Consider the following 22,283-nt stretch of genomic DNA (forward strand, 5'->3'; position numbering starts at 1 on the left):
TGACTATTCTAAAACAAGTTTACTTTTATTTACACAACTTAACATAATATTGGTTTTAAAGTTTAAAGGTATTTCACAATTATAAACTTCATTTACTTATATATTGCAAATTGTTAAGTACTGCAACAAGCAGAGGTGTAGTGAAGGGGGTGACACCAAGACAAAAAGCTTATACACATACATGTATGCGTATGCGGCTTATATTTACATTATAGGTCAATGTAGGCTGACACAAACATACAGATGTGTGTATATATATATATATATATATATATATATATATATATATATATATATATATATATATATATATATTACTTTGTTTCTTGGGGGGGGGGGATGACACCAAGAAGTGCCGCACCGGGTGACACCCGACCTAGTGACGCCACTAACAACAGTATTGTTTTATTACAGGCCTACATTAAACAAGCAGGGCATGACAACTCACTTTGACGTCAGCTGTGTCTTTTTGCTTTATATCATCATACACTTCTATTGATATCCCATAATAGCCAATGATGTCAGACCTGAATCTGATGTTGGTTCTTAAAGAACCAGTTGAAGACAAACTAAAATCATCATTGGATGTCTGAGGAAGGCTTATGTTAAAATGTGGTTCCACTGACAAAATCCTGAACATATTTTTGCTGTTCACTGGTGTATCTGCATCTGTAATGCTAGTCTGTCAGAATAAAAAAAATACTTCATAATGAGTTTAATAGAAATTGTTATATCAAAGTAGTTTAAATATAATTCCTCATAATATTGTAAATAAAATTCTCCACAATAAGTTCCAATTTTAAAAATTCATTACAAGGTAGATCTATATTTTAGAATTTGAATTAGGTAAATTTAAATGTTTAAAAACCAGATAAATAAAGTTTTATAATGAAGTACATTTCTTTATAACAGTTACTGATTTGTAACAAAGCTAACTACAAATATAAAACCATTCAAAGTCATTATTTCACTTGGAACCATAACTATTAGGCCTTTGTATCTAATTTAATAAATTAATAATAAAATAATTAATTCATTTAAAAAATAATAACTAATGAAAAAGACATAACTAAGCCAAAAAAACAAGAAAGCAATTCATAATCCATTATTCTATTGTCAAATTGAATTATGTTTTTATTTAATCAGCTACTGTATAGGGAATAGATAAAGAACCAGTCGACTTACCAAAAGTGACATAACTTCAGTGTTTTTCTCAGCATCAAACAGGACTGCAGTGAGAAGTGTTTTATCAATGAACTTGGGTGGGCTGTCATTGATGTCCTCAACCTCTACTCTAACCCAGAGCAAGGAGTCATCTGACTGGTTGTATGCAGAGGGCAGTGGAGTGATGGAGAAAGAATTTGGACTGCTAGAACTGCTTGGCTCAGACTTCACAAATGTTGTATTGCAGGGTAAAGCTTGAATAACTATGTCCAGATATTGGACCATCTCTCTGTCCAGTTTTTCTTTTAGGGACAATCTACCAGTGCTGTTATTAAGGACCAAGCTAGCTAAGCTATCTCCTCCTGAGAAAGAAATTACATTTCACAATTTCAATAAATATTTAAAACACTTATACCAGAAAGATATTGCCAATTTTTCAAAAGGAGAAATTGTGGAATTCAGAGGAGAAATGTATTGAAATTCAAAGCTTGAACAAAATTGCATTCAGATTATAATTAGTTAAATTAAATTTGTCTCCATATGCAAAATTTATTTATTAGACAAAAGTTTACTTTAAAAATAAAATTCATTATTAAAAATTTTAGAATCTAAACAAGTAATTTGATGTAGCAGTATAAAAATATGTTAGGATAAGCTGTTCTATATTTTAAGAGCTAGAAAACAAAACAATTTTAAAATGTGTCTTTGAGCAATGAAACAACCTACCATAGAGTCTGTAGCAAGTCACATTATATGGGGACTGGTCTTTATCTTGTGCAGGCAGAACAGTGCCAATGACAGCTGTGCTGTTTTCTTCTTTAACACTCAGCATCTGTGGCATGGTCACTGCACTGTACACTGGGGGGTTATCGTCTATGTCCACTAGTTTTACCCTCATGGTCAGGAGAGTGGACAGTTGGGCAGGCTGGCCATTGTCTTCTGCTCTAACTTGAATCTTTTGTGCAGAAAGATTAAAAGTAATTTTAAAACCAATGTGGGCCTACAAGTTGGGTTATTCATAATTTAAGAGTGTTTGGTTGTTGCAACTGCAGTACTATCACATTTTAGGATTCAAATAAAGCTAGTGTTGTTGTAAGAGGTATAGTTACGGTTATTGTTTTAGACAGAATTAGAGTTGGCTTGGTAATTAGTTCTTTACTATATGATCCCTAATCTCCTTGAATGAAAATACATATATTGTTGTTTTCAGTTAATTGTTTATTTTCTTTTAACAGGAAAAAGTATCTGTTTTCTCGATGCACTCCGATTTTTGTTAAATAAAAAGTCAAAATACATTAAAGGACATTGCAAACAGTTAACAGCTCAAGATCAGTCAGCTTTGGCACACAAGTTTGATTTTTATTAAAAGAATAATAATCAGTAGGCCTAGTCTAAATCTAATTCTATAAAGACCAATGAAGTTTGTCAGATAGTGATTAAAAGAAATTAAAACCTCATAAACTTCCTGGAACTCCCTGTCTAGCCTCTGATATGACGTCAAGTTTCCAGACATTCTGTCAAGTTTGAAATATTCAAAGTCTTTGTTTATTGTTGGAACCAAATAGTAGCTCACAACACCATTCTGACCTTGATCTGCATCTGTGGCTGACAGTACTGTCACAAGAGATCCAATACTTTGTTCCTGGTGAAATAAAAAATGGGAAGTGTTTACACAGTACAAAACAAATGTATCAATCAAATTTTGTTTAATTTTATATACAAAATGTTAGGTTTTCTAAGCAACTAGTATTAGGATTTCCTTGCCCATCCAAGCTGTGTTAGAAGAGTGAGCAATATTCCCATTTTCAGGTGGATTGTCTGGCTGTTCACATTTAGTTTACAGTTGTGTGGGTTTGTCAGTTGATTAATCCATGTTCCTGACTAATCCATAGACCCATTTTACAAACATCATACATTTGGTTACTTTAGTAAAAAGTTCCCTTTTGAACCTAACAGCATATGAAGGGATAGTGTAGTCAGCACTGTGCCCAGTCGCCTTTACTATTAGAGCTTGGTGGACTCAGGGACATTCTTAAATCCGGATTCGAACTTGAGACTTAGCAGTTGTATACTCTACCATTCAACTACTCCATCCCATGATTGATTTCGAAGCCAACAAAAGAACTTTTTATCAAACGATGTTTATTTCTCAGTTTAAAACAAAGATTATTTTTAAAATAAGTATTAACGCTTGTTTTTCTATAAAATTTTGCCCGATTATTAATAAATCAAGCACTTTAATTGGGAATGAAATTACACCGTTTAAACAAAGCTTCTTCCAATATAAAGTTTTATTTTTCATTATTTTCTTACACCTGGTAGATCTATACTTTGACAATTAGTTAAGATAAAAAAAATTATTTTAGAAATTATAAAATTATACTATCAACAGCACTACCTGAATTTGCATCATTTTATTTCTACTCACATGAAAATAAGCAGGTGAGGGAAGTTAAAAATTCCTTACTTCAAAGACTGAGACTTCTGGCAGAATCCCAGCCGTGGCATTAAACAAGCTCTGTTTAGGGTGTATAAATACTGGGGGATGCTGGTTCTCATCCACCACAAAAATTGAAATGTCGACACTTGCATTCCGTGGTGGAGTTCCCATATCCATGGCAACCACACGCAACAATCTAGTACCAAAGTTATCAATTAAAGAGCTGCTTGTAGTGATCACAGCTGATCCATTGACATCTTTCACACTGAACAGTTTAGATCCATTGGTGTCTGGAGCAATGGAGTATTGAATCTAATATGAAAAAAATAAGATAAAGCTTTTGTTAGATATTTAAAAAATGTTCTTCAATAGAAATTTTTAAAACTGGTTTTACACAATTTTTCAAAGAACAAGATTTAACTTTTTGAATGATTTAAAAAATCTTATCATAAATCTGATAACTATTTACCTCTCTAGAGAGAGAGAAGCTTACAGCTTTGTTTGGTAACAAGGTTAAAATACATTTTCTTTTTTTATATCAATAGTCTTTATGTGAAAAGTTTTAAATTTTTAATTAGTTAAATTTAAGACTTCAAAATTTAAATTGCAGAACTAAAGTTCAATTGTAAATTTGTATTTTTTATTTTTAAAATGTTTTTAATTTTCTAAATCAAAATCAAATTGTGTACATATTCAATATGATATTGACAGCCAATGTGCTAGATAAAAGTTCTGCACCAGTTTTGAGTAATAGCCATGATATAATTTTTTACTGCTTAACGTTGTCAAGGGAACTACATTGAGAATTATATTTTTATCCTGCTTAATTGTGCCTTAAATTAATTTCATAAAATTTTCTTTTTCTGCCATTAATTGGTAACATGAAAAGTTTTAAATTCTAAATGGATGGGCCACATGTATTTATTTAAAAACCTGCACATGACTCACCTTAGCATTTAATCCTTCATCCAAGTCTGTGGCTTTGATTTCTGTTACTGGAGTTCCTACTTTAGCACTTTCTAAAACATTGACTAATGGGATGACCTGTGTCCATTTTGGGTCATTATCGTTAACGTCTGTAACTGTTATATAAACAAGGAACCTTGACCTTCGCCTTTGTGATTCAGGTTGGGATGGGTTGTCAGTGGCAACAATGGCTAGAGAATAGGAAGAGCGTTGTTCTCTGTCTAGTGGTGATGTAACAGTCAGGACACCCTGGGGAAACAACAGCCATCATGTTTCATAACTTTCAATTTAATTATATAATACTTTTGACATTTAAATTAAACTTTATAATGGAACATCATTCCAATAATTTTTTTTCTGTTAGTCTTGTTACCTATTACATTCTACTATGTAAGTTAAATCTTTGCTGGAGTTAACATTGAAGAGATTCCATTCCCCACAACAAACACAAAGTTTTCAAACTAAACTGGTTGTTTTTAAATAATATCCATTTTAAAAACAAAATAAACAGTAACATCATTCACACCAAGTGGTAAAAATAGTTGCAATGGAAGTAAACTAAACTCAAACACAAATTATCCAGTAGTTTCTAAAGTTATCCCAAACTAACACTAAAATAACATAAAACAAATAGTTAAATTAAAATGACTATAATCTCACAAATTTTAGGTTTAAAAAGAGAGTAGCCTACTCTTCAATAACATAAATTTGTGAATACTGACCAAGTGACATACTTAAATAAAAATATCAAATAATTAAAATTTCACTCATTTAATCTAGCTAAAAGTAAATAAAAACTTACGCTACTAGTGATGTTGAACTTGCCATCTACGCTGTCATCTTCTAGGCTGAAGACAACACGTCCAAAGTCCTCTGAGTCACGGTCAGTGGCTACTATTGTGGCTACTATGTAGCCAGGCTTGACATCCTCTGAGACATTGAACCTGTTTGGTTGAGTGGGGAATTCTGGGGAGTTGTCATTGGTGTCCAGAATGGTGAGCACCACGGTGGCCTGGCTGGTGTTGGTCACTTTTCCACTCATGTCCAGGGCTTCTGCTGAAATCTGACAAATAAGAGCATCACGTTATGCATGGTAATCAAGTAGGCAGATTTGTAAAGAACCTGATAGCAGTTTAAAACTTGCATTAACTAAAAGACAGTTATAGATTTGTTAGTCTCTATCTCTCTCAAACAGACATAACTGGCTCTAACAATGCTATCAAGCCTGAAAGACTGGAACAAATGAGTATTTCCTGCACCTATGTTGCCACTAGGCCCATTGTTTCAATTAGACATTGGTGTTAAACGATACTGCCCCATATCTTTAATAGTACAACATTGGATAGTCTGGCTGGTTCATTGCTTAAAATCAACCTTCCAAAAAATTAAAATTAAAATTTAAGTTCATTCTTTTTTTAATTATAATAAATAATTTATGATTTTTTGTACCTAATTTTTGTACGTGTATTTTTAAAAACATTTAGTTCGCAAGTAAAAATGGAATCAAGAAATTAATTTTCAAAATTGTTTTTTAAACAGTGTTCTAAATATTGGATGTTTTTTGGTTTTAGTCCCTTTTGGTAGTTAGTCAGTTGACTTTTTGACCTTTCTGGCAATTAACCTCTACACAATAATCAAAGTAAAAGTTAAGCTTAGATGATAGATTTAAAAGCCTATAAAAGCAAAAAACAATACTATCATGCCTGTCATATTTTATCTTTTGTCATCGACTTTTATATGTCATTGTTTATTTAAATATTATGTTATCCTTACCTGAAAAGTTATGCTTTTTATTGTTTCATAGTCAAGCACAGATGAATTTTCAACAATTATTGTGATGGTTGATCTCCCTTGAATTCTCTGACCTTGCAGTGGTATGGTGTCAAAATCTCCGTAAGCTGCCCCATTTTTCAGCACCTTGATACGAAATACAGCATTGGCTCCCTAGAACAGACGAAATAAATAGAAGGTTGATGTATTATCCCTAAAATGTATGTGGCTTTTCCTCATAACCCAGTCGATCAACTTTTCCTACTTAATATCAATTCCAATAAAAGCATGTTATTTCTCTTTCAACTATTTAATATTTATTGCAACTGTGGCTATGATCTATATATCAAAGCTCATTTTTTACCTAGTCTAAATCTCTGACTTTAATACATGGTTTAATGAAATAATATCTGATTTTTTTGAGGCATTATTTTCCTGATCTAGCTTATAACTTTTTTACCTGACCCAAGCTATAATAAAATAATATTATCTAGACTGCGTAGTAGGGCCTGTGTCTTTGGCTTAACTCACCTGATCCATAACTTTTTTTTACATGTTCTAAACCCATAACTCACCTGGTCCAGGTCGGCCACCTCTATGCTAGTGTTGATGATGGTTATAGGAACACCCCTGGCCGTGTTCTCCTGTACTGTTGCCTGATACAGTGGCTGGTTAAACGTGGGCACATTGTCGTCAACGTCCATGATGGTGATTGTTCCTCTGGTGCTCTTGGAGTAGGTCGCAGGATCGGAAGGTGTCTGGTCATTGTAGACTTCTGTAGCCTTAGAAATTAACACAACTTTTTAATTCAAGGGTCAGATATTTCTAATAGAGGAGCAACAATTTTTATATAGAAGGGACATAGGAACAACTAGATCTAGATCTAGATCTAGATCTAGCTGTACAAAAAAAATATTTTAAAACATGGAGAGCAACAACTAGTAGTATAATTTTTTTTTACTATCATTGAGGTACAACTAGCAGTACAAAATAAAACTTAAAAACATGGAGAGCAACAACTAGCAGTACAAAACAAAATTTACTATCATTGAGGTACAACTAACAGTACAAAATAAAACTTACCGTCACAGTGAAAAGATAAATTCCAGCTCGAGCAAGGCCCTCTCCCTGGTCCACATCTAAAACACCATTGACTGTTATGTCACCTGTGGCAGGATTGATCAGAAACTTGGAGGAGAAACCTGGAGAAAGTATGGAAAATATCTTTTTATTAAGGCTCATCTGTCTGTACCACTATGGTCGTTAACTTTAATCACTTGTAGCTTTAGTATTACAACTATTTGTGTATTCATGTATCACCATGACAATTATATGTGCTCACCTGTATCACCTGTATCACCACTTATATTATAATACACCAAGTTGGGTACAGCCACTCCCCTGTCCCCATCAACTGCCTTCACTGTCAGGACTGTGGTGCCCTGTAGAGAACATATCCCTGCTTGAGACTAATTGATCTGGCTAAATAAGAACCATTTTTCCAGCACTTGGAAATTTAGGTTCAAAACCACGGCAGCAAGCTGGAAGAGCCAGATGTTGCCTAGGTATGAGACCCTCTCTTGCCACAAAGCAGATGGGAGAGGCTCAGCTATCCTGCGTCCCAGAAGGTGCCCAAAGTCAGGAAACCAGTGTAGTTACTCTAAGGATCTAAGATTTTAGAGTTAGGGGTCATCCATAAAAGACGTCATGCTTTATTTGACGATTGTTACACCCATCCTTCCCCTCCGTCACACATCGCCGCAAAAAGCCTGCCCCCCCCCCCCCTTTAAATTACGTCATACCTCAGAATTTTTCTTATAACATGGGTATTTTTCCAAAATCTTGTCTGAACTTTGTCAACATAAAGTATTTTAATCAGTGGCGTAGCGAGGTCGGGTGTCACCCGGTGCGGCACTTAATGGTTTCACCCCCCAGAGGCGTAGCGACCCTTCCCGGAAACAAACTTTCAAATTTTTTATTTGCACCCCCCCCTCAAACTTTCGATTTGCACCCCCCTGAAGTTTTCGATTTGCACCCCCCCCCCCTCAAACTTTCGATTTGCACCCCCCCCCCCTCATGTTTTTCTCTATATATTTTGCTATTTTTAGCCTTGGTGTCACCCCCCTAAATGGTGTCACCCGGTGCGGTCCGCACCCCCCGCCCCCCCCCCCCCCCCCTCGCTACGCCCCTGATTTTAATCAACCAATTAAACAGTTTTCTAAAACGCGAAATAACGGCTAAAATTCATTTTCTAACACTGCTTTTATATAATGCCAAAGTGTGACGTTACACCGTCTGACGCCTCTTCTCCCCCTCATCACACACAATCACAAAATTACGGAACTCCCCCCCCCCTCCCCCCCCCCCCCTACGAGTTTGACGTCATTTATGGACGACCCTCATCTCTCCCAGATGGGTAGCTGTCTCAAGCTCACCCAATAAAACCTTACTGCTAAACGTACATTTAGAAACTGCTGTTTAATAATTACAAAAATCTATTGAAAACTTACTGGAGGTACACTTTCATTGACTACCCCCATGTATGGCAGATTTTCAAACACTGGGGGCGTGTCTTCAATGTCTGTGACAGTGAAGAAAATATCAACGACGTCAGCCTCGCAGTGGTCACTTGGGAAGCTACAGTTGCAGTTCGGCCCAGGGCAGGGTGGGGAGCCTCGATCCTGTGGGTACCCATAAAATAAACGTATCTAGATAACTAAGCAACAAATCAAAATCAATTTACAAACAGGGTTTCTTTCAGACATTCTTCTCCGGGAGATGTGGTCACTTGAAACTTCCAGAGGACGGACAATAGTTAAAACACTTATTTTTTATACATTTTTTTTCTGTTTCGCCCCCTCAGGAGGGAGACGGGTGTAGGCGTGATCCGGGGGAAGGGGGAGTGTTCCACGGTGAGATGCCTAAAAATGAAACATTACAAACAACGCAAAAAGCTTTTAAAAATCTAATTACACAAAAACTGTAAAATCTACAAGGGATTTGCCAGTCCCGCTAGGTCTCAGTGGCGTAGCGTGGGGGGTGGGTATATATGTCCCCGGGTGCCGATCTTAGGGGGCGCGAAAATGGGTTGGAAAAACAAATTGAAAGTTTGAGGGGGGGGGGTGCAAATTGAAAGTTTGAGGGCGAGGGTGCAAATTGAAAGTTTGAGTGGGGGGGGGGGGTGCAAATTGAAAGTTGAAAGGTTGTTCCCGAGAGGGGCGTCAAATTAAAAGTTTGTCCCCGGGCGCCGGGAAGGGTCGCTACGCCTCTGCTAGATCTTAATAAATTAAATTATTAGCAGTTAAGTAAATCTAGTGGAGGTCACGTGACCTCTCTTGGCCTGTCATCCTGCCTTACCCTTTACTATTGTTGTCTTTTAACTTTCTCGTAGAAAAAATTGCGCACTAAGTGAACAGCAATCAATGTGTGTATAATAGTGCGGAATATTAGTACTTTATAAATTCATATGCTTTTTTTAGAAATCGAAAATAGCGTAAAGTTACTACTTCCGATAAACGGAAATTACTCAAAATTTGACAGAAGGCAGATAATTAGATATTTTACTTATACGTGAAATTTCGTCTATCTTAACAATTAAACAGTACTCAAATTATAGACTTTTGAAAAACCAAAAGTAGAATAAGTTCCACTTAGGGTTACGGGAAATCGCTGAAAAGTTGATACAGAACTACAAATTTAATATAATACTTATATATGAAATTTAATCAACTTAGCTGTAACGGTACTCACGTTATTTCATCAACTTAGCTGTAACGATACTCAAGTTATCGTGTTCACAGACTTCCACACAGTCGCACGGACCGAATTGCAAAACCCAGTTTTTCCGACTCTATTACGCGTAAAACGCCGAAATCTTGATAAATCTGCATTTATAATTTTTGCCCAATTAAATTAAGTTCCCTATACTTCGTATACGATGAACTAAAGAGGTGTAAAACGGCGAAAGCTGCCAAAATGTCATGTGATTTACGTGCACGGTTAAAATACTTCCTCTATACTCTGTATACGAGAAAGTAAAATTATAATATACGGGAAAATTTAGGGGAGATTACTCCCGCTTTATTTTACAAGCTATTCACTAAAATCTTTAACTCCAAAACAAAAACTGACCTTGGCGTTCACATTGAAATGATAAAAGGACCTGGTCTCGTAGTCCAGTTTCCTCAGTAGGGTGATGACCCCACTTGTGGAATCTATAGAGAAGGTCTGGCTGTATTCTTGCTGGTCAGTCTATAGACATAGAGTCATTTAGTCACTCTACAGACATGCTAATGTTTCACAGTTAGTCAATCTATAGACAAATAAACATCTCAAATTTAGTCAGTCGTAGAAAGACAAGGTTGTATCTCATTTAGTCAGCTTATAGACATATACTCATCTTACATAGCATCAATTTATAGACATACACTCATACTATATATAATCAATTCATAGACATACAATCATCTTACATATAATCAATTTATAGACATAAACTCATCTTACATATAATCAATTTATAGACATAAACTCATCTTACATATTATAATGAATTTATAGACATACAACCATCTTACATATTATCAATTTATAGATGTACAATAATCTTACATATAATCAATTTTTAAGCATACAATCTTCCTGCATATAATCAATTTATAGACGTACAATCATCTTACAAATAATCAATTTATAGACATACAATCATCTTATATTTAGTCAGCACAGTGTGACTTGTGATCAAAAGAAATGTAGACAAAAAATGCCATTACAAGATGACATCACAACAAACGTAGCCAGATGACGTCACTCACGTATGCCACAAAAGTTTAGACATTTGCTAAACTTAAATTCTCTTTAAAATAACAAAAAGCATTTATTGTCCTAACCCCCCCCCCCCCCTCTTTAAAATAACAAAAAGCATTTATTGTCCTACCCCCCCCCCCCCCATTACTATTCTAGTGGTGTACTGTTTGTTTTAACATTTATAAAAATGAACGAAATAGGTATATCTAGGAAAGAAATATTGGTAGTTTTTTGGTTGGGTATTTTCATAGGGCTTGATATGATGTTACCGTAATTCAAATAACTAAATGTTAAAAGGTCTAACTACTTACCGCGACACTAGCCTGAAACAAAAGAAGAAAAATATTAAATGCGATCTGCATGGATGGAAAAAACCAACTGAATTAGTTTATATTGTATTGAGAGAAGTTTTTTTTTTTGTTGTAGGTAAAAAGAGTGAGTAAGGTTCTTGGAATATTGATAGTCAAGTGCTTGAGTAAAACCAATAAATAAAAAAAAAAAAAAAAAAAAAGCCAACTTACATTCATAGAGTAGACGACAGAACCGCCTTGACCAGAGTCAGGATCTCTGGCAGTGACACTATAGACTGAAGTTCCTGTGGTAGTATTCTGAGGAAAATTCATGAGAACCATCAAGTTAAAGCTTTGCCAGGGATATATTACAGGTGTAGCAATATCACTTTCAACAGGTAACCTAAAACTAATTTTAGCAATTGATTCATTAGACATAACTAAGTTCAACTAAACAGTTCTTAATCTGATTAACTGAATTTATCAAAACTCCCCTCTCTTCTGTCTAGCTGATAAAGCAGGATCTGATCATGTCTACCAAACTTTGAGCTATCAAAAACCTAGTCTAACCTCATTGAGCGATGCTCTATAGGGAAGATTTATAAACATTGGTGCGTTGTCGTTGACGTCTTTGATGATCATGGTGATCGATATTCTGATCTGTTGAATTTCGTATAGATAAATTACAGTGTGTACCAGTCTATACATTTAAAAATTATAAATTTAAAGTTTTGTTCGTGTGTTTGACCAGGCTCTTTTCAATGAGGGTCTAAACAGGATCATGATTATGACCCTGGGGAGACGCCGAAAAGTTAGGCTAACATGACGGTGTCCGGTAAAAAAAAACTCGGACATAAACCGCCCCCCCCCCCCCGCGACATAAACCCCCTGGACAAACCACACCCCCCCCCCTCCATCCCCACGGTATAAACCCCCTGAACAAAACGTATTTGTTCAACAAAGTTCAACTTCTTCTTCGTTCGTAATTGTAATGTTGGACGGTATTCCCCACATGGCTCATTAAAACTCCAATTTCAGCCTGCTTTTGTTTCTGGGTGTGCTTCCATAACGTTTGTCTAACCAAGAATAAAATACAAGGCAGCAGTTGTTGAATGTTGGAGTTTTGTCTCCTAGATGGGTTTAGTCCCCAGTTAATGAGCATAACCTGCCCGAAGGTTTGAACTCGGGACTTGTGAAGTTAGCAACCATTCGCTCTAACCCCCCCCCCCCCCCCCCCCCCATCCCCCCATCTATACATTTCCCTGCTCTGGACTGACGACATGAAGACGATAACCCAATTCCAGTCGGGTTTTTTAAACAATCAGAAACTGTTAAATTCTCTCCTCTGAGATGAAGTGGCTAAACACCAAACATCATCACTCTAGTCTAGGACACCCTCGGTCCAAATCTCTAAGCGTCTTGAGCATTAAAACCTGTGCAATTATCTTGCTAATTCTGCAAGACATGTTAGGGTACTGATTCACGATAAAGGGGGTGATATTTTATCGTCTATAGACCTATATCATAAGCTGAGTCAAATGTGATACTACTGCACACAGAAGTATTAAAGACCTCGATTTTCTTCTCATAACACAGTTACAATCACTCCTGCTATTCATGCAATCTCTGCTGATGTTCGCACAACAACTATTGATGCTCAGACAATAACTTCTGATGTCAATAGTGAGTAGAGGGAACATTTTGCACCAACACTATGGGTTAGGATGGGAGGAAGAGATCGCATGACCTCCACGGGAATTTGTATAAATCGAAATTTGTAATGAAAAAATAATAAATTTACACGCACAACTGAGATTTTAAAATATTGCGAAGTTACAAAATGCAGATTAGTTTTTATACATGTATTTTCAATTGCATTGAAATGGTAAAACTTAGATTACTACAATGCAATAAAATTACCTAGCTAGCCACCACCCCCCTCCACCCACTCACCCTCAGATACACACACCCACGCACACAAATACTTTATTGAATACAATTGCACTTACTGTATACATATTGTCCGAAACCTTGAAATATAAGTCTCTGGTTCTTGGGCTCTGAAAGGTCACAAAACTGTTTAGTTAAAAGTTCCCGAGTTGTTTTTTCCCCTCGCTACCACACATGCACTAGTGAACTTACATTGTCCCAGTCTAATAATTTGAAATAAACTTACATTGTCCAGTCTAATAATGTGAAATAAACTTGCATTGTCCAGTCTAATAATGTGAAAAGAACTTACATTGTCCCAGTCTAATAATGTGAAATAAACGTACATTGTCCAGTCTAATAATGTGAAAAGAACTTATATTGTCCGTTCTAATAATGTGAAAAGAACTTTCATTGTCCAGTCTAATAATGTGAAATAAACTTACATTGTCCCAGTCTAATAATGTGAATTGAACGTATACTGTCCCAATCTAATAATTTGAAATAAACTTACATTGTCCAGTCTAATAATGTGAAGAGAATTTACATTGTCCAGTCTAATAATGTGAAATAAACGTACATTGTCCCAGTCTAGTATTTTATTTAAGTTGAGGTCCGTGTTCCAACTGTTCCCATTATATCTGGCAGGGGTCAAGCTGACCAGCTGTGCTGTCTCCTCCGTGTCCGTGCTGTGGATAAAGATATTTTTACTTTCTCGTATATACGAAGTATAGAGAAAGTCTTGTAATCGTTCAAAAAAGAAAATCGAGATTTTTGCAAATCTCGACGTTTTACACCTCCCTGAGTCAGAAAAACATAATTTTGCAATCTTGTCCGTATGTCTGTGTGTGTGTGTATGTGTGTCTGTAAACACGATAACTTGAGTACCGTTATGGCTAGGTTGATGAAATTTCATATATAAGTATTTTATCAAATTTGTAAATCCGTATCAACTTTTGAGCGATAACTGATAACCGGAAGTGGTACTTTTTCTACTTTTAATTTTTAAAAAGCCTATAACTTGAGAACTATTTTAGATAGATAAATGAAATTTCACATGTAAGTAAAAGATGTAATTCTATGCCTTTTGTCAAATTTTGAACGGAAGTAGTAATTTAAGCTATTTCCGATTTCTCAAAAAATGCATTTGAATTTATAATTTACTAATAATATTCCGCACTATTATACACATTATGCTTGGCGTTCGCTTGGGTCGCAATTCTTTTTTCTACTAGATTTTATTCTATTAAAAAAGTTTAAGTAATTAAAAATGGATTAAAAATCATGTCTATATGTGATATGCCATCTCCCGTAGTGCTATATAAGAATATTCGTGAAAGTTTAGGGGAGATTACTCCCGGTTTATTTATATCATAAACTTCTAGTTTTATCCAGGATTTCTCAGCGACATTTTTCTACAGGGAGGGGGGCATTTAAAATTTCCGCAGGGGAGGGGGTAGGGGCAGACGATGGTTGAAATTTATCATTTTCTATTTCAATTTTTTTCTATTACGTCCGTGGGGATGGGGGGGGGGGTGTAGGACAAAAGGCCGACATGGACAAAAGGCCGACAGCCAAAAGACAGACTGGACATAAGGCCGACAGGACATAAGGCCGACAGACCATAAGACCGACAAACCATGAGGCCAACAAGCATAAAAATACTAATATCGCAAAATATGTGTTATCTTGACAACCATTTAAATTAGGCATGAAATAAGGTGAAACGTTCAAGAGAAGAGACAATGCTTATAAGGTGAACCATTGGGTCCAATCGACTGAAGATTACGGGAGTGTCTTAAACACAAAGGATTAACACCTAAATATTGCGAAATCCGGTCACTACTGTCTTTTACTGTCTACTCTCCTTCTATGTCAACGAGGTGAGACAACCATCAAAGAACCAAATCAAAAGCCGTCGCATCATCGCCCACATGAAATAAGGCGGAACGCCAATAGATAATGCTAGCTGCTATCCTAGTAAAACCTGTTTTACTCTATGGAGCTGAGACATGGAGAATAACTGCTATAAATAAGAAGAAAATACAATCATTTATAAATGCATGCCTCAGAAAGAGCCTGCGAATTTGCTGGCCTAAAACCATGAGAAATGATGTTCTATGGCAACGGACAAAACAACTGCCAGTTGAAGTAGATCCTGCAGAGAAAATGGAAATGGATTGGCCACACACTCAGGAAGCCTGTATCCAGCATAACAAGACAGGCCCTCACCTGGAATCCACAAGGCAGGGGGAGGAGAGGCAGACCAAGAAAGACCTGGAGACGTGACCTGGAAGAAGACACCAAGAAGATACACCTGGGGACAGTTGGAGAGACTAGCCAAGGACAGAGACGTCTGGAAAGCTCTTGTCTGCGGCCTATGTCCCAGTAGGGACGACAGGCAAACCTAACCTAACCTATCCTAGTAAGGTGAACGATGGGGTCAATGCGACTAGAGATGACGCCGTCGGGAGTGTACAAAGGATAAACAGATAGGTTGTGTTACCACCATATTTAGCAAGGAAATCAAAGAAACTGAATGAAGTAGAACGATCACGAGCCTTGACTGGACTTCTATATGTTAAATACTGACAAACTTTGAATTCTATTTTAGTTTCGTCCATTGCGAATTGCGTAAAAAAAGTGTATACTATATTCGTTGAATTAATTAATTATGTTGTGATTGAGATACAAGTGTGCCAAAACTTGGTAAGTTATTTTTTGTTTTTGTTTTTTGTTAAAAAACCCACTAAATTTGATATTAATAAACAAAATACAAGTATGCCCACATGTTGTATAAACACAAAAATATGTCATATTCAACTCACCTACATCGCAATCAACGTTAAAATATGCCGTTTAAATCGTTGAAGGTGAGTCGGGGGTAGGTGGGGCAGGTTGACACATGACATAAGACAAAATATAACAAAGTTTACAGTGCAGTCTTTTACTACATTAGCAACAGCTTATAACATTCCTTGTTAAAATTCTCTGGGGTATTGGTACGAACAGTTAAGTCATGGGGCGGGGTGCGAACTGGACCTGGAGGCACCATGTTTTAAAACATTCAACTTTTATAGTGCAGATTATCTTAGTGCACTTGGATTTGTACATATTTTATTTCATAATGTTTATATTGTTAAAATTAGTAGGGCACTTGTGTAAACATGCCCCTGTGACTTCCCTATATATGGACCAATATATCAGTAACAAACAATTGGTTACATGTCTGTAATTGTAGTTTGTTGTTTTATAAAACTTGTTGGCCTTTTGTCTTGTCGGCCTTTTGAATTGCTAAAACTCATTCTTACGTCATATTAAGAAACTATGTTTCTTAATTAAGACATAACAAGCGATGCTCTAAAGAATGTCATTTCCTTAATTAATCTAGTAAACAAAATCTGCCGACGTTTGTAATTAAAGAGGTTGATTTTGTAGAGGTATTATAAAATACGGGGGTATTGGTGTGTGGGATCGTTGTATAACGTTATATGGGGTAGTAATGTGGTCGAAAATATCTATATATATATATAATTCTCTTCTGGGAGCCGTTAGAAAACAAGCTGCAAGCGCCTCCTTGCAGTCCCCTCTCTTTCTCTCTATCACTATCACTACCACCCCCACCCCACCCCCACATTGTCTGGTGAGCTATTGTCACGTTGTTTACATTTTACAATTTATAGAGACGGGTTTGGTGACGGCTATTAGGGGCAGATAATTTAGTTTGAAACGATTTTAAACTTAGAGGAGGTAACTAAGAGGAGGCTGCTTTCACTTGGGGGGGGAGGGGGGGAGGGGGGTTTAGTGTTTTTAAGCAAATATTTTCAGTGGCAGCATTGGTACTGTCGAATTCACAAATTATAAATTACTGAAAAGTAGAAAAAAAACAACTAAATAGCGGCGTATGATACGCAGCGGGTCGACTCGAATGATCTATTATATATGATAGATTTCTGTTTAGTAAAAAAATAAACCTGGAGTGATCTGGCAAATCGGGATGTAGACAAGATTTTTAATCCATTTTTAATTACTTAGACTTTTAAAAATAGAGTAGAATCTCGTAGAAAAAAGAATTGCACACCAAGTGAACGCCAATCAATATCATAGTGCGGAATATTATTAGTACTTTATAAATTCACATACATGTTTTAAGAAACCGGAAATACCGTAAATTACTACTTCCCGTCAACCGAAATTACTAAAAATCTGATAGAAGGCAGAGAATTAGATATTTTCATTTAGGCCTATCTATCTGAAATAGTACTCAAGTTATAGGCTTTTGAAAGAATTAAAAGTAGAAGTTCCACTTCCGGTTACCGGAAATCGCTGAAAAGTTGATACAGAACTACAAATGTGATATAAATATAATACTTATATATTAAATTTCATCAACCTAGCTGTAACGGTACTCAAGTTATCGTGTTCACAGACACACATACATACATACAGACACACAGACATACGGACAAAATTGAAAAAACTATGTTTTTTCCGACTCAGGGAGGTGTAAAACGTCGAGATTTGTAAACAAATCTCGATTTTCTTTTTTTTTTTGCACAATTACAAAACTTCCTCTATACTTCGTATACGTGAACGTAAAAAGGTCATAGAATCGCAAAATATAACACAGAAATATTCCAGTTGACAGAAAATAGAGAAAAACAATTCCAACCTAAAAGTTAGGGTGTTATTATCCGGGTCTTGGGCCGTCAGCTGGAAGATTGAGGTACCTAAACATTGGGGAAACACGAATGAAGTAAGTGGGTCATTTGTTTTTTTTTTCCTTTCAACAATGTGAAAAAATTGAATTTCACTAATATAATAAAATTTCACTAATATAATCAAATTTTGCTAATATAAACAAATTTCACTAATACAATTAAAATTTATTAATATAATTAAATTTCACTAATATAATCAAATTTTACAAGTATAATCAAATTTCACTTATATAATCAAATTTTACTAAGACAAACAATTTCACTTATATAATCAAATTTTACTAATATAAACAAATCTCTCTAATATAATCAAAATTAACTAAAATAATCAAATTTCACGAATAAAATCAAATTTCACCAATACAATCAAATCTGCATGTCACGTGTAAAGTTGTAAAAATTTAACTCACCCACAGGAGCGTTTTCAAAGACAACAAGCAATTTTGGATTTGCTGATGGTAAAAATGGTGGGTTGTTCTGGGCAAAAGTAACATCCGCTGGTAAAGTTTTAAAAAAAGGGTGGGAATGGGAAAAAAATATTTTCATCTAGACCTCTAGGGTAAAAACTAGAAAAAAGATAGAATTTGTTCTGTTTTATCCAAACATTTTGTATTGTGCGATAGAAACATTGGCATTAATTTTAAATCTTGCTAGTGCTTTAACTTTGTATGGTGACTTTGCTAAGTTTTAGCACACTGATTGTGGTGCGAGCTGAGTTTGTCTCTAGTGTAAACTTGGATACTTTATACTACCATTGACCACGCTCAGAGGTCAGTTTGTACAAAATGGTGTCATCGCTGACTTATGTGTATAATCTATATCTATATACCTATACATAAAATACATGTGTGCGTGCATGTATATGAATATTATTGCGTATATACATTATACAGATATGCATACCTATACATAAAATACATCACCATATATGTATGTGCATGACACATAAGTGTGCATGTGTGTCTATATGTATGTATATGTAAGTGTATGTGCAATGTACAATGTGTGCATGTGCATGCGTGTATGTGCATGTGTTTATGTGTGTATGTGTGTATGTGTGTATGTGTGTATGTGTGTATGTGTGTATGTGTGTATGTGTGTATGTGTGTATGTGTGTATGTGTGTATGTGTGTATGTGTGTATGTGTGTATGTGTGTATGTGTGTATGTGTGTATGTGTGTATGTGTGTATGTGTGAATGTGTGTATGTGTGTATGTGTGTATGTGTGTATGTGTGTATGTGTGTATGTGTATGTGTATGTGTATGTGTATGTGTATGTGTATGTGTATGTGTATGTGTATGTGTATGTGTATGTGTATGTGTATGTGTATGTGTATGTGTATGTGTATGTGTATGTGTATGTGTATGTGTATGTGTATGTGTATGTGTATGTGTATGTGTATGTGTATGTGTATGTGTATGTGTATGTGTATGTGTATGTGTATGTGTATGTGTATGTGTATGTGTATGTGTATGTGTATGTGTATGTGTATGTGTATGTGTATGTGTATGTGTATGTGTATGTGTATGTGTATGTGTATGTGTATGGGTATGGGTATGGGTGTGGGTGTGGGTGTGGGTGTGGGTGTGGGTGTGGGTGTGTATGTGTATGTGTATGTGTGTGGGTGTGTGTGTGTGTGTGTATGTGTCTATGTTTGTGTATGTGTATGTGCATGTGTATGTAGCCTCTGCTATAAAACTTACATTGAGTTGAGAGACAGATCAAGATACCAGCCACCAAGGTAAACATGTTTATTGTCGTCTGCCTTACTCGTTTCTTCCTGGTTCTCACATTACCATCATCGTCTTGGTTGTTTCATTGGTATCTGTTATCGTTAACTTGACCTTGACACAATTACCGTTCCGTGTTGGTCCTAAGTCCTAAGCACATAAGGAAGATATGGGAGGGTCAGAGGTTAAAATTAACATAATTAATGCAGATGGCTGTGACTGTTAAAATTGCTTGTATCGGCCACTAGGATAAACGTAATAGAACTCAATGTTGACGTCATTGTATTTTAAAACTTTTTTTTTAATTGTTTGATTTTCATTGTGCGGTTTTCATATGAAACAAACGTTTTATTTCGATTTGAAACAATGTATGAGTAGGACCATTTGTAACTGTGTTGTTTATTACAGTGGCGTTGCTGGGGTTCTAAAAAAAAAGGGGGGGGGGGTTACAAAAAATGTAAGGGCTCCTTTTTAGTTGTATTACTGAGTTATGTATATTCGAAGTTAAAGGAATAAAAACAGACATGGATCTAAACAAGGATTTCGCTAATTCCTACATAGATTTATAGCAGTAAATGTTATCTAATGAATGTTTTTAGGGTTTTGAAAATAGATGCTAGGTGATATATAATTATAGTTAAGAGATAATGAAGGGTATAATTTTACAATGGAAAATATTTATTTTAATACTTCTCATCAATTATAAGCATCTAGCAACAAATGTACATTTAGGCAACACATTTGTTGTTATTGAAGGCCAAAATAGCTTGCCTGGACAAAGCATTTGATCCTGACACAAACCTCCCTCAAAGCTGAACAAAGATGAAGCAGAGGAGTAAGTTGTTTTAAAAGTAGGTAATGATACGATTTGTTTTCTATCTGTAAGGGTATAATATTGGCATCAAATAATCAAATACTTAAAGCATTCTTTAATCCATGTCTGGAGTCAGTTGCATATATATATATATATATATATATATATATATATATATATATATATATATATATATATATATATATTGTTACGACTGTGGGGGCATAGATTGGAGGGGTAGGGTTGGCAGTAGACGTGACCCAGACTAAACAGTCTTGACGAAGACGATTAGCGGTGCACGTGTTACAATTAGATTGTAATTACAGACGACGGCATCAATGGGGGTAGGTGTAGCAGACACGTATCTAGTTGGCCTGGGTGACCGTAATGGGGGTAGTTTATTAGCAGGGTCTAACATTTTAATCAGGTACGACAGAACTGTTGGCGACATGTAAATTAGGTTAGATCGGATGGGGAAGACAAAGAAGTGAGGACAAGGAGGGTTAGGGACAGTCAGGGCATAGCAGCTCACCAGTGAGGACGTGTAGTGGAATATATATATATATATATATATATATATATATATATATATATATATATATATATATATATATATATGTATGTATATATGTATATATGTATATATATATATATATATATATATATATATATATATATATATATATATATATATATATATATATATGTGTGTATATATATATATATATACATATATATATATATATATATATATATATATATATATATATATATATATATATATATATATATATATATATATATATATATATAGGCCTATATATATATATATAGGTCTATATATATATATATATATATATGTCTATATATATATAGGTATATATATAGGCCTATATATATATATATAGGTCTATATATATATATATAGGTCTATATATATAGGTATATATATATATAGGCCTATATATATATAGGCCTATATATATATGCCAGTAAGTGTCGTTAGGCAGTTTGGCTGTCGGAACTAGCTAGCTGAAGATAAACTTAAAAAACAAAAACAAATTCTAACTATTCTTCTACAATCCTAATTATTTATATCCTTTTTGTCATTTTCTTTTTTTCCTGTTGGTCAATCCTAGATGCCTGGGGACAAGGTGAATATGTCTGATCTAATGATTCGCTACCGGTGAATCGTTTGCTGCTGACCGTGATGAGATAATCCGGAAGTGCAACAACTCGTCGGCTGGGTGCGGCTCTATTGGCTGACATATCTGCCGTCTGCTATCGCCTTTTATCAGCTAAAGGTGCGATTAGTGTGACCTTACCCTCTACTAAAACCGTTGATACCAACCCTTCTTTGGCCCATTGCCCTGTTGGCCAACAAGAACAAATTTAGTTTACATTTATCTAAACCATGTTTGCTTAATTGTGACTCTAAAAACATGGGTGATGACCTAAGATAGAACCCCAAAACATGTTTAAATTCAAATGAAATTATATGAATGAACTGAAGCCTGGTTGAGTGATCCGATGTGTCGCCATGTAACTACCACTATACAAGTGTTTCTGTTCTACAAACACCGCATAACCAACCATCAGTTTTGTAGACACGAGACTTTTAAACACCCAACAAACGGCATCAACGTGTAAAT

At 35.3% G+C, this 22,283-nt stretch overlaps 1 protein-coding gene and 1 long non-coding RNA gene across 2 annotated transcripts in view; both read right to left on the minus strand.

Moving 5' to 3' along the window:
- The window catches only part of LOC131946859 (cadherin-23), a 57,016-nt gene that overhangs the window by 12,601 nt on the left and 22,132 nt on the right, over positions 1-22,283 (minus strand). Inside the window, exons 2-9 of the mRNA XM_059307838.1 lie at positions 6,344-6,514; positions 5,373-5,633; positions 4,553-4,819; positions 3,632-3,916; positions 2,618-2,806; positions 1,891-2,119; positions 1,186-1,526; positions 449-682 (exon numbers count right to left, since the gene is read on the minus strand). Of these exons, the coding sequence (XP_059163821.1) occupies positions 449-682; positions 1,186-1,526; positions 1,891-2,119; positions 2,618-2,806; positions 3,632-3,916; positions 4,553-4,819; positions 5,373-5,633; positions 6,344-6,514 (1,977 nt within the window). The remainder of the gene's footprint in view (positions 1-448; positions 683-1,185; positions 1,527-1,890; positions 2,120-2,617; positions 2,807-3,631; positions 3,917-4,552; positions 4,820-5,372; positions 5,634-6,343; positions 6,515-22,283) is intronic.
- Positions 12,006-13,591, minus strand: LOC131946873 (uncharacterized). Its single transcript, XR_009387803.1, has 3 exons — positions 13,579-13,591; positions 13,446-13,496; positions 12,006-12,096 (listed from the first exon to the last, which is right to left on the minus strand). It is a non-coding gene; the product is annotated as an uncharacterized LOC131946873 (long non-coding RNA).

The sequence above is a fragment of the Physella acuta genome, unplaced genomic scaffold (assembly GCF_028476545.2).
Source record: "Physella acuta isolate Inbredline_101_S28 unplaced genomic scaffold, ASM2847654v3 ptg000574l, whole genome shotgun sequence".
Classification (NCBI taxonomy): Eukaryota; Metazoa; Mollusca; class Gastropoda; family Physidae; genus Physella; species Physella acuta.